General features: G+C 39.0%; 1 protein-coding gene across 1 annotated transcript in view; it reads right to left on the bottom strand.

Moving 5' to 3' along the window:
- The window catches only part of WWTR1 (WW domain containing transcription regulator 1), an 88,390-nt gene that overhangs the window by 6,327 nt on the left and 68,153 nt on the right, over window positions 1-13,910 (bottom strand). Inside the window, exon 3 of the mRNA XM_070945219.1 lies at window positions 9,450-9,655. Within this exon, the coding sequence (XP_070801320.1) occupies window positions 9,450-9,655 (206 nt within the window). The remainder of the gene's footprint in view (window positions 1-9,449; window positions 9,656-13,910) is intronic.

Below are 13,910 nucleotides of genomic sequence, written 5' to 3'. Positions count from 1 at the left end.
ATGGCTCATTTTACTTTACTTTCACAGGGCTTCCCCAACTGGTTCTACTGAGAGGACCACTATCAGTGCCCCAGTGACACTTCCTTTGGCCCTTACCTTTAAAAAAAAAAAAAGCATATAATTAAAAATAAACCAATAGGAAATGGTCTTGCTGGAAAGCAAAGCACCAGTCATTTTGAGAAAAGGTATATCCCGCATGGTTCTTCTCTGTCACTCATTTTACAGCTGCGCCCTCCAGGAAGTCCTGAGCTCTAGTCCTCCCTTAGGCATGGAAGCCAGCTGGGTGAATTTGGACCAGTGCCTCTCTCTCAGCCCAACCTATCTCATAGACAGGTTGCTGTCAGGTAAATAGGATGGTGCAGTGAGTACACTGCCTTCAATTTTATAAAATAAAAAGCAGGATGCAAATATAATTACAATAATAGTTACGTTATCTTCATATTGATTATTATGATTTACTCTTCTTTTTGTACATAACTGAAGAGTCACATGAGTTGGGCGGCAGATAAATGTTTAAATAAGTCTATGAAAATTCCAAATATGCCCCCAGCCCAAAATGCTTGTCTGCTGCTGCTTTCAGAGGACTTCAAAAAGCTCATATTTCTCAGATTTTTCCGGGTGGGCCAGAAAAGACAACTGCTTGTAAAATGTTTGGAGATTACTACTGCAGTGCCAGGCAAATGACAGTCCTAAGGACAAGATAAATCACTTTTCTATGGTCAGCAGGTCATCTGGCAAAGGGATTGCCTCCCGCAGCCCATCCCGACACGCTCACTGACATTTCCTTACAAATAAAGCCACTGATACCTCAGGAGCCTTTGTGGTCTGTTGTCTTTTGTGCTGTTGCTGTGCACACCATGTTTGGTCAAAAATAAAGTAAAACAAAATGAAAACAACCACCAAAAGAAAGAAAGAGAGAGAGAGGGAGAGAGAGAGAAAGAAAAGGGAGAACAGCCAGTGGAAACAAAAGGGAGGATCAAGGCAACTATTTGACATTGCTACAGCATTGAAATGCCTGCTGTGGCAGCAACTCCAGAACGCCTTCTCCTTCAGAGGTTTCTGTGAAAGCTGCCAAAATGTATGCAGGCTTAAAATGGTTGAAGTATACTAAATTATTCACTGTCTCTGCACACACATACAGGCCCTTGATGTAAACCTTAAAAAAACCTGACATGCCAAATGATTTTAGAAATCTCCCAACACATTTCCTGGAACCTTGCTGGCAGAAATAGCTTGCTGCACAAGCACAGCTGCTAAATTGCCCCTTTAGAATGCGGGAAGGGTCTAGTTTCATCCTGCCCCTTATTAAACTTCCGTTCCTTGGATACTGTGATGCACAGCAACAACTGAACATCCAGGCCCTCCTTTGGTATTCTTTAGATGGCTCAGTTTCTAAGCTTGTTCATTTCTATCAGTAGTAATGCAAGGTAACTGAAGCCTGATGTACTCTGTAGCCAGGAAACATCCACTTTTTACTAAAATAACATTTCAAGCTTGCTTAGTTTCAGGCAAAACGAAGTTACTACATCTTGAATTTATTTAATTTTTTATGTGTGTGAATTTACATATAGAAATATCTTTAGACTAAATCAATATTCATACTGACTCCTTATTACTCCTCCAGAGGAAGCACACGCTTGAATTAGTTTGGGAAGGATAATTAATAACTGCTTTGCACCCATAAATTCCCAGATCAAAGACTAATAAACTTTTGACTTGAAATCCTAGAGAGGATCCACCACTCAGGGTAGATGTTGTTGAGAGAGATGGACCATAGAAACTAATTCCCTATATGACAGTTTCCTAAAATATCCATCCGGTTCATGAAAAATAATGTTAATAAGAACAATTATTGTTTACAAACCACAAAAAGAAAGCAAAATATGGCAACAATTCCAAATGTGACAATAAAAGTAAGATTTTTACCCGATAGCAAAAGGTAGACAATGCTGGAACCAGCCTTTCCTGCAAAGGAAGGCTATTCCAAAGTTGGAGTACCTCTACTTGTGGAGTACCACAAGTAGAGATGATCGCTTACCCTCTCCCACAAAACAAGCCTCTCCTAGTAGCTGCTATCCTTGCAGATCTTAATGTCTGAGCATGTTCATACTAGGACAGACACTCCCTCAAGTATTCACATTTTTATTATTAGCAAATCACTTAACTTGCACTTTCGTCTTTTGACTCCCCCTGACACATCTTCAAAGCTTACTGCAGGCCCCTCTAACCTTGATCTTTCTATTTCTTTGGTTTTGTTTGATACTACGTCAAGGCAAAGGCAAACACTGCCATTTATCATTAATTTTATTTCAGGGTTTCTTGACTGAGGGGCCTTGCCCTATCTGTATTTTACCATGGCAGAAGTCTCCTGCTGACTCTTTATTTTGCATGCCTCAACAAGGTTGCCTTCCTCTTATTCCCAATCCAAGCCTTACAGTAAATCATGGTTAGCTGTACCATTGTTAAAGCAATGTTTCCCCCCTTAAACCAACCAGGAAAATTTCAAGGTATATGTAATCTGCCATGCTCTGTACAGTTGGTGGCTTGTAGGATACAGGATGAGCATTCAGGCTAATGAATGTATGCTCCCTTCTTTAGTTATGGGGCTCTCTGATCCCTATTTTCTTCTATGGCAGAATGGGAGAGAGAAGCAGGACATAGCTGCCAGCTGTTGCTAAACCTGGGGAGTTTCTTAGGGCAAAAATGTCAATTATGTCAACAAGAAACAGGTGCTCAGCTTCAAGGCCACAGCAAAAAGTCCATTAACCCATGGAAAGGATGGGGGAAAGAAGCACTGGAACTACACTACAACAGATACAAAAGATAAATCCACTTCATGTTGATAGACAATAATCAAACTATTTTGGGGACAACTTCCAAGTGTTTACTTATGTATATTTTTGTATCTTTTTATACAAAAATTATATTCCAATCAAATCATAGCACTTTCAATGGTTACATACAATCCCTCTTGACCCCCACCCCCAAATACAACAGAATCTACGAATCCCTTTAAAAATACTCTTCCACGTTTGTTACTTGATTCACACATTTCAGTTTGACCATCAAAAGTCAAGCTAAAATCCACACAACCCTTCTGTGCCTTCCTCCTTTCCACCGCTGATGGTAAACCAGGTTCCCCTAAATCTTGCTGCCCCCACAACATGCCCTAAATCACATTCAATATGATTTCATTTTTCATTTTTTCTCCTTTCAGCAGTACTGTGCAGTAATGGAAATTCATGACTGTTGCTTTCCTTCTGCTGGAAACCAATCAGCAACTCCACCACCACCATTAATCAGAGGTCAGGGGCCAGAAAAAAGTGAGTAGTTTGGGCTCACATTGTCCCATTTGGGCAAACACAGAATCAGTAAGAGTCAATATGAGACAACAACATGTAATTTTGTCACTTTTTCCCTACATGCTTAGGTATGCTCTACATTGCCTGCGTGGAACAAATTGAGCCAAGATAAGAAGGAAGGCACTACTTCCAGAGTAAAGCATCAGAAATAGTCTTCAAGCATAGGCTGAACCTGAGACAGAGATAGAAACTTAGAGATACATGCTCTAGCAATAGTTGATTGGGCATGTTTTTAACAGTGTTTTCAGTTCTCTTGATGGATCCACAGATAACTAATAAGTAGCCTTCCCCAGGCTGGCACATAACCCTGGTTGGAAATGATTGGTGTAATCTAAGAAATTTAGAAGTTACCAGGCTGGATAAGGCAATTTTAGCCTCATTTTCAATCTAAACAATCTGTATGATACATCAAAGCCCTGCAGGCCCAGAAGAGTTCCAAAAATCTAAATTATCTGGGTCACATTTGGATTAACAAATACATTTTAAAATCCCTTAAAACAAAGCCTGTTATACCAATAGAGGAGAATATACGTAGCTTAGGGTTGAACTATTTTTAAAAAAATTTGTAGCCGCCTACTCACTCACAGCAAGTCTAGGTGGCTTACAAACAATAAAAACACAGTATGGAAAAATAAATTAAAAAAACAATAACCCCCACCCATCCACATACAGTTAAATAAGCCATTTGATGGGCTCCATCACACTTTGGATTCCCCAGGCCCGTTGGCAAAACCAAGTCTTCAGGGCCTTAGGAAAGATTGTCAAAGTGGGGGGCAAACTAATTTCTGCAGGACTGATGTCACAAAGGGAGGGAGACATCAGGGAGAAGACCCTTCTTTTGGGTCCTGCCAGATGTACCTGTTTGCTTGTAGACGTTTAATTACCCAACTAGGTAACATTATCAGTGCCTAGAGCTGCTGCTTCAAAGGGTATTGTAGACGTAGTGATGAAGGTACTGATGGTGTTACCTAGTCAAATAATAAAATGTCTGCAAGCAAACAACCAAGCTCAGAGAACACCAAGGGCCCCAACAAACCTGTTTCTCAAGAGAAACATTAGTTTAACTTCTGTATTTTTTCTGTATTCCTTATCTAAGGTTCTGAGTGCTGTATGCATTTAAACCAAAATCCTTACTTTATTGTACAAAATGTTATCATGAAAACAGTGTTGGCATTTGTAAACAATGCTAAGCCAGAATTATTTAATTTCCTACCTTATTGTGAATAAGTAAGCACTAGCCTAAACTGCCTGTTTTTTTACGTTTGGCTTTTCCCACGAATAAGTAGAAGCTAGTGGTGGGTTTCAAAATTTTTTACTACCGGTTCTGTGGGCATGGCTTGGCGGGTGTGGCAGGGGAAGCATACTGTAAAATCTCCATTCCCACTCCACTCCAGGGGAAGGATATTGTAAAATCTCCATTCCCACCCCACTCCAGGGGAAGGGTACTGCAAAATCCCCTCCCGGTCAGCTGGGAATTGGGAGGCAGAGAATAGATCGGGGCAGGGCCAGTCAGAATGTTCTCCGAACTACTCAAAATTTCCACTACCGATTCTCCAGAACTGGTCAGAACTGCTGAAACCCACCTCTGGTAGAAGCTTATTCTGTGGTTTGCTTAGTAGTACATGTGAACCAGGAACTTTACTTGTTGCTCACATTTGAGCTAGGAAATGGAAACTAAGAAAGTTAAGAGGGGGGCATGAATCCTGTTAAATGAGAAAGGATTTAGTAGTTAAGTGTTCTTTCTTGAAATATGTAGAAAAACGGGAAAGCTGTAGTGGGCATATTAATTATTCACAATGGGTCTAACCAGGATGCACATAAGTTATGCAGAGGGTTTCCCACTCCAGATGTTCTCTGTTTATTGCTTTTTTAAATAAAAGAAATTAAAATGATCAATACAAGTGTGAAGCACATTTCATATTTTCATTTAGACAACTAAGCCAACTTTCTTGTCCTCCCAGCAGCCAGAAAACAAAAGGTTCTTTTCTAATCTTCTAAAAAGGAAGATAACCCAGAAACTCCAGACAGTTGTGTAGTGTGGGAAGTGTCATTCTGGAGTGGGCTGCTGCAGATGTCCCAAATCTCTATAGAGAAGCCAAGCTGCTGTCAACCAGATAAGTCTGAGAAGAGCCTGCCAGAAACTCAGAACTCTTTTTCACCCAAACCTTCTTCATCTGCTTGGGAGTTGCTTAGCAGCTGATGCAAACACTTTTTCTTAAAACAGTTTGCAGCAATAGCAGCAACAGCAAAAACAGCAACAGCATTAGTAGGAAAGGATTAGGACAGCTAGGAAATTGTTTGAACAGTGATACCCTTCTTCCATGTTTTCAGGCCTCGGTTTCATACTGAGGGCTAACAGGAAGTTCACAAAAATTCGAACAGATTAAGGGCTGTATGCTAGGATTGTTTTTCTTTTCTTTTCTTTTCTTTTTTAAATCCTGGTTATATTTAGCAGCCAAAACTGCAGGGCTCTAGGAGTCAGCGGTCCAAAGGGGGTATCTTTTCAAAATTGATCTGCTTGTGTATTGCAATGATTCTTTGCAGTTTTTCATAGTGTGCAAGGGGAATGTTTCATAAAGCAGATGCAGAGACCTGTGGAGGACAAGAAATTTGATGCTGAGTTGTGAGCCGCCCTGAGTCCTTCGGGAGAAGGGCGGCATACAAATCCTATTATTATTATTATTATTATTATTATTATTATTATTATTATTATTATTATTATTATTATTAATAATAAATAAAGATGCCAAGCATTTTATCCAAACCTGATGCACCAAGAAAACATAACCCATTTTCACAAAAATCAGGAAAATTATTATTTTCAAAAATCTTATACCTACAGTACTTATATTCAAACTGGAGTTATTTCAGGCATTTGATATATACGTCAAACAGCAATCTATATTGAGGTTTTTTCAAAAAGAAAAATTAAAATAGTACAACTAAGATTTTATAATGATGCATCCATCTCTGCAGCTTGCCTTTCAGATGTGTTTGAATTACAAGTACCAGAATTCTCAGTCACTGGGCTGAGAATTAAGAGACCAATTTATTTGGAAAATACTATGCTGGAGAAACTGTATTATAATACTGTACATCAGTACTAGAAGAGACAGATAGGGATGTTCCCTCATCAGCCTAATTATACTTAAAATATTAACTGCTATACTAGGCACTTTTATGTATCATATTAACAATAAGAAATTAATATAAACAGATCTTATTCATAAGGACCTGTTTCCAATCTGGCCCTTTATCTCTTCCAATGGTGCACCCATCACCTCTGTAATCAAGTTACCAGTTATCCTTCTCTTTGCTTCCAACTTTCCCAGCAGCATACGCCTCAAGAAAGCTAGGTCTTCACATAACATGTCAAAAATATGGTAATCTGAACCTGGTCATTTGTGCTTCAAATGAGAATTCTGGATTTACTTGTTCTATAATCCAATTGTTTGTTTCTTAGCTATCCATGGTATTCTCAGGAGTCCTCTCTAGTACTGAAAAGTGTCCATATTCCTTCTATCCTGCTTCTTCAAAGTCCAACTTCGACCCGCATAGAGTATCACAGGGAAAACCATTGCCTGCACAATTCTGATCTTTCAGATCAAAGACATATCAGAGCGTCCAAATATCTTTTCCAAGGCCTTTTACTCTAGTCTTTGGTGTATTTCTTCATCTCTTGTTCTTTTACTGTTGATTGTTGATCCTAAAAGACACCACATCAGTATCTTCACTGTCAATTCTAGGCTAGTTGCTAATCATACAGGCACTGGTTTGGTGTCCTTCATACTGAACTAGCTGAATACCCGTGCTCCGCTACGAAACTATGTGATTGGGCTTGATAAATCGACAGTTTGAAAATTAATGAGTAATTACGATCAGCCTCTCCTCTCCCCTTCTCTCCCTCAGGCTGGCTCCACAAAAGCCTCTCCTCTCCTCTCCCTCAGGGTGGCTCCACAGAAGCCTCTCCTCTCTTCTCCCCTTCTCTCCCTCAGGCTTGCCCCATAGAAACCTCTCCTCTTTTCTCCCTCAGCCTTGCCCCTCAGAAACTTCTCCTATCCTATCCCTTTCTCTCCATGAGGCTTGCCCCACAGAAGCCTGTCCTATGCTATCCCATTCTCTCCAGAGTTATTTTCAAGTTGGGAGGGGGAGTACAACGTCTAACTAATTAGCATCAGAATGTGTTATAATAATATAGGAAATAATAATAATAATATAGGAAATAATAATAATAATAATAATAATAATAATAATAATAATAATAATAATAATAATAATATAGGAAATAATATAGGAAAGAGTGGAATTCAGCGCAATACTAGTTATTGCTAATCTTCACTAAATCTTCCAGCTCATTGGATTTTCAAAAATGAAAACTAGTTATTGCGCTGAATTCCACTCTTCATTTTTGAAAATCCAATGAGCTGGAAGATTTAGTGATGAAAACAAGGAGCACAGAGAAAAAGGAGAATTAAAATTTAATATAAATTTGATGTTTCAATAACTAGTATATTTTAAAATAATCCTCATCTTCTTCCAATTCTTAATTGGATATTTCTTAATATAGATTCAGTGACAGAAATAATCGGAACGTCTAAAATGTATCATTTAAAATAGTTTGGTAGGACAACTTCTTGTTCTTAAAGTATCTGTGAATAAAGAAGACACAACATACTGCAACAAAATAATATCTAGCTAAAATAATTTTATATTCATATCACATTCCTCAATTTTATTACTGGCTTTTAAGAGAGATGAAAAGTTTTCATTTCTTCAGATAGTTGAAAGCAATCAAACAATAAACAAAAAATAAAAAGGAGTAGATTTCAAGGCACAAGCTTTGATATAACATGCTGGGTTCATCATATCTTAAAACATCTGACTGAGCATTAATAAACCTTTAGAAATGATATGCCAAATGGTGTCATTACACAAATAGAAAACATAATTCATTCTGCTGCCAAGAAATGTGAGACTGTATTACTAAATACAGTATAAACAAATGCTACCCGGGAATAGCTGAAGGAGGTTAGATCCAAATCCCAAAGGCAAAATAACACAGTAGGTTTGATAGTTTCCCGCCTCCTCTTCTGCTTCAAAAGTTTCACATTCTGAACTTAGTTATGTTTAGTCTGAAATCATATCTATCCAGTTCAGTTGGGCTTACTCCCAATTAAAAAATAAACTATTTTGCTTACCGGCTGCAATCCTTTAAACAATCTGCACTTTAGTTGATAGATATTCACAGTCTTTTAAAAAATGTCTTTTTGCGATAGACAGGAGATACATTACTGGGAAATAGTGTGCATTCATGTGTGTACATATAGAAATCACCTTAAGTGGGATTTTAAGATTAGAAGGTGCTTTGATTAAAAAAAAACACAGAATATTTTAAAAACCAGTTTCCATTTATTTTTTTTTAATATTCTCTCTCTCTCTCTCTCTCTCTCTCTCTCCCTCCCTCCCTCCCTCCCTCCCTCTTAGCAATTGTCTTCAACCTTCAACATTGCTGGAAGTAAAGTAACTGCCTGTTTTTCTGAGGAAACTGATGAATATATTGACCAAAGTAGAACCATATAATCATACTTTCATAGTACATTATCAGTAGGGTGGAATATTCCTTTACCCTATGAAAAACATCCTTTGCAATTGTTCACAGTTCTTGCTTTGAAGCCAAGTACAGGAAGCACCAGATCTGTTTTGAACAATGTGAGTCACAATAAAAGCTAACCCTTAAAACCTAAGCAAAAAACACACAACCCAATGAGAAAAATTTCCAGCCAGAGAATAACTGCTAACAATGTTAAGTCTAAGAGTTACTCTTTGTAGCTGTCTTCAAGAGCTTTCCTCCAGTCCTTGAGAAGGCCAAAAATTGGACAAATGGACTCTCCCAGCATGAAGAAAGATGAAAATCAGATCAAGAGAGTGATAGATCAGGATTTCTCCTGACTGTAAGATTTAGCCCTGCATAAAAAGATGCTAATCTTCCAGTGTTGGGTGGAGGGAATCTCTATTCAGTGATCTCTCACTTGGAGTGCTAGACAACCTACAGAAAGGAAAAGATATCTTCCCACATTTTTGCAATACCTGACGCATGAGTTCCTCCTGACGCATGCGAATCCTCTCTCTCTCCATTTGGATTCTCTGAAGCCTCAGCTTCTGCTGCTGTTGTTGCTGGGAAGTCAGGGCATTTGGCATGTTCAATAAGGCAGCTTGAGGGTTTGGCGGAGGATGGTTCTGCTGAGATATAGATGTAGTTGGTGTCATCTGTGGCTGGTGCTGGTGATTCATTACTATGGAATAAGCATATTTTTGAAATGATGAGAATACAATTATTATGCTGTATTTGTCTATTCATGCAGTCAAGGTTCCACTTGTCCTGTAACATTTGGAGCCAAGGTGGCACAGTGGTTGGATGGAGCTGAGATGGCGCAGTGGTTAGAGTGCAGCACTGCAGGCTACTTCAGCTGACTGCTAGCTGCAGTTTGGCAGTTCAAATCTCACCGGCTCAAGGTTGACTCAGCCTTCCATCTTTCTGAGGTAGGTAAATGAGGACCCAGATTGTTGGGGGCAATATGTTGACTCTGTAAACCGCTTAGAGAGGGCTGTAAAAGCACTATGAAGCGGTCTAAGTGCTATTACTTTTGTCCTCAGATATGTGGAAAAATAGTTATCCAAACAACTTCCCATCTGCATACACAAATTAAAAACAATGGAAAATGTCCGTAGTTAAAAACAAGCAGAAGTTAAAATCACAACAAGCAATAAAATTGAACAACTAGCACTTAGCATTAGCACTTAGACTTATATACCGGTTCATAGTGCTTTACAGCCCTCTCTAAGCAGTTTATGGAGTCAGCATATTGCCCCCAACAATCTGGGTCCTCATTTTACGGACTTTGGAAGGATGGAAGGCTTAGTCAACCTTGAGCTGGTCAGAATCAAACTCCTGGCAGTGAGCATAATCAGCCTGCAATAGTGCACTTTAACCACTGCGTCACCATGGCTAAATATTCAGTTTTTAAAACTACTGAAACTCAAAATTACATACGATATGCAGATTTTTATAAACAAACACCAAAAATCATCACTGTAGGTGCCTGCTGGATATTTGTAAAGATGTCATTTTTTAAAACTCTATGAGCCTATCATGCAATGTCCATTTTTATCAAGTGACTCGCTGCATATTTCAGGAGTTGAAAATACTTAGAACAGGGCCTCAGTTTAATAATCTAAGGGGATGTTAGGAAGTGGAACAAGAAGATAGGATACAGCAGTGCTTTGAACACAATACTGTGTTCCCAGGTGCATTTTTGCCACTATGTTTCATTTAGCTAAACATTTTGTTTTTGAAGGCAGTTTCATCCACAATGCATGGAAACTGTCTAAATGGGGTTCACTTCTATTCTGCTTGAAGAGAACAGGTGAGGCCATCTCTTCAAATGTACAGCTATTCCTGACAATATGCCTAACAGTTGAGTGCAAGTAGGCATAGGTAAGCAAACATATAGCTAATTATGTAATTATTTTACTTAATTAAGCACAGAAACCATATTATTCTGTTCAACAGATCTCATTCTCTTTGTAGTCCTAAAAGCATATCGGTAGTACATATAGGGCCATACATATTTTGAAAATCATTGTAAAAAGTACCTCAAGGAAGGACTGCACCTATTAATGCGGCTCATCCTTCTTATGTTTCTCAATTCAATTCAATTCAAACCTTAATTGTCAATGCACAACATGTGTACAATGAGCTTCCCTTAGTGCATCCCCCACAACACAATACATCTCAATAACTCACAGTGAAAGAAAGCCTACACAAGCCTGAAAGAAAGTTGTAGCTTCTTTAAGAGTTGCATTGTGATCTACTTCCAAGGTATCTTTTTTCAAGCTTGCATGGATGACTGAACAAGGATATGAGCCCAAATACTTCCTCTGAATTATTTTTGAAGCGTACATAGCACAAACAGTACCTATTCTCTCTGTTCAGGCTGTGCAATTTTTAAAATCCAGCATTAAAGTCCAAAGCTTAGCTGGCAGCACAGAGCAAAGCAAAATGCATACCAATACTGACTTTGCAAGTTCACTAATTTCCAAGATAGATTGGAACTTTGATATTTATCATAAATTTGTAATTTTTTTTAAATTCAGGAAAGATTTAGAAAAAACAACATAGGGGTATGATTTATTTAAGAACGTTCTTCTATCCGGATTCCTTTTATAGAATGAGAGATAGCACTAACGCAGCCTAGGTTGCACTTTGTGCTGACCTGTGGTGTGCTCCAGTGGTGGGATTCAAAAACTTTTACTACCGGTTCTGTGGGTGTGACTTGGTGGGCGTGGCATGATTTGGTAGGCATGGTAGGGGAAGGATACTGTAAAATCTCCATTCCCACCCCACTCCAGGAAAAGGATACTGTAAAATCTCCGTTCCCTCCCCAATCCAGGGGAAGGTTACTGCAAAATCCCCATTTCCTCCTGATCAGCTGGGACTCAGGAGGCAGAGAATAGATGGGGGCGGGGCCAGTCAGAAGTAGTATTTACCGGTTCTCCAAACTACTCAAAATTTCCGCTACCGGTTCTCCAGAACTGGTCAGAACCTGCTGAAACCCACCTCTGGTGTGCTCAGGAAAAGGGGATAATGTCCTGGTGTTGATTTTCCAGTGACATTCATCACCACTGGCTGTGGTATTCTTCCGAACCAACTCAGGAGATTGGGAGTACATGGCATGGTGTTGCCATAGGTCTCCCACTTTCTCCAGGATTAGATGCAGTCAGTGTTGGTGGGATGAAAGAAGGGTGCCTGCTTTGAGAGGTGCCTCGGGGCTCTATTCTCTCTCCACTTTTGTTTAACATCTACATGAAGAAACTGGATGAAATCATTGTCAGCACAGAGACAAGTATCATCAGCATGCTAATGATGTTCAGTTGTACAGTTCTTAGGAAAGGGAGGGTTTGTTATTTCCAGCCTTGCCTATGTAAGGGTTTTTTTTAAAATACTCATTTTAATATGCTGCCTAGAGTTATAAATTGTTGGTGGGCAGCCTTATATATCCCATAAATAACAAACAAATAATCTTAGGTCATGGCTGTGGTCACTAAATCAATATGCAAGTCACATTGCATTCTTTCTTCCCCTCTCCTCTCTCAGGGTCAGAAGACTTCAGGATCCTTCCCTTTCTTTCTTATCAAAAGGATAGGCATCCTTTGGCCTATGGAATTTGTGTACCCTCCCAAGGCTTTCCTTGAAAACGTGTAAGTCAGCAAACCATAGAAAAACTAAGGTGAACTGACTTCTGATTTTGAGCACAAAATAAAACATGATACAATTGGTGCCCAGGCTGTTGGGAAAATATGAGCCATGTTAGAAAAAGGGAGGAAAAAAGGGGGGGACCCAGAAATTCACCCCCCAATACATTTCTTTCCCATCACAATGTTCCTGCCCAGTTCATTTCAGTCTTTGGGGAAAGGAAAAAAAAAACAAACAAACTAGAAACTATGGCTCCCAAACCATTGCTCTTTCCTTAACACAGAGATACAAACTTTGGCCACTTCAGAGGCATCACCGACCTATGAACAGTTGGTTGAGGGTTACATTGCCCCCACCACCACCAAAAAGGAGAGACTAGGACCACAAATGGCAAAATCATTGGAGAAAAATATAATGAAGTTGAGCAGAAAATGAAGTTTTATATTGTATTTAAATCAAATGACAGAAATCCTCTTAAAGACTCTTAATTTGTTTTGGGGTGTCTGGTTGCACCGATAAGAGTTGCAACTCATAGCTGCTTTTTCAGGTTGATTATCAGTTAACCATATCACCCCTATTGTGATAGGTATTGCCTGCACATGGCTTTTGAATCAACTACAATAATAAATGAACTTCAGATCTTGAAAATGTTCCTCAAGCTCTTTAGGAGTTCCTAAAAATTCCTCAGCATACATATATATATACACATAAACCCAGATTGGTGTGTTGCATAATGTAGTCGGAAATGACAGCATGGATCCCAAGCTGTCAACCCACTTTGGATGATTTATCTCAGTCTTTGACTTGACTTTATTGTCTGTGGAAATTGGTAATTCATCTTTCAGTGTGTGTGTGTGTGTGTGTGTGTGTGTGTGTGTGTGTGTGTGTATAGGAACATCTGACCTTATCTCAGTCAATAAACATCACAGCAACACTATGTATCAGATCATCATGCAACTATCCAGTTCTTCCAGTATGTTCAAATACTCTTCTTTTATAAAGTTAACATTTTTACTGTCAAGTTGAAGCAGGGTGATTGTACATAAAGATGTAATGGAATGCTATTGAGTGTGAAATACCAATTTTGAGATGTTCTATTTCTTTCTTCAGTAATGCCACAAATCTCTCCATAAATCAAATTGTAGCAGAAGTATCATCAGCAGCTCACTTTATCCTTTGATAGGGCAACAGTATCAATTGCTGAGAACATTTTGACAAAAATATCTTCACCTCTGATTGTGACATGCACTGCTTGCAGAGACAGCACATCTTCTCTTATCTAAAACTGAAGTGTG

Source organism: Pituophis catenifer, unplaced genomic scaffold (genome assembly GCF_029215685.1).
Source record: "Pituophis catenifer annectens isolate HBS135680 unplaced genomic scaffold, rPitCat1.0.hap2 SCAF_6, whole genome shotgun sequence".
NCBI lineage: Eukaryota > Metazoa > Chordata > Lepidosauria > Squamata > Colubridae > Pituophis > Pituophis catenifer.
The sequence above is the reverse complement of the archived record's forward strand: the minus strand, read 5'-3'. Positions and strand labels throughout refer to the sequence as shown.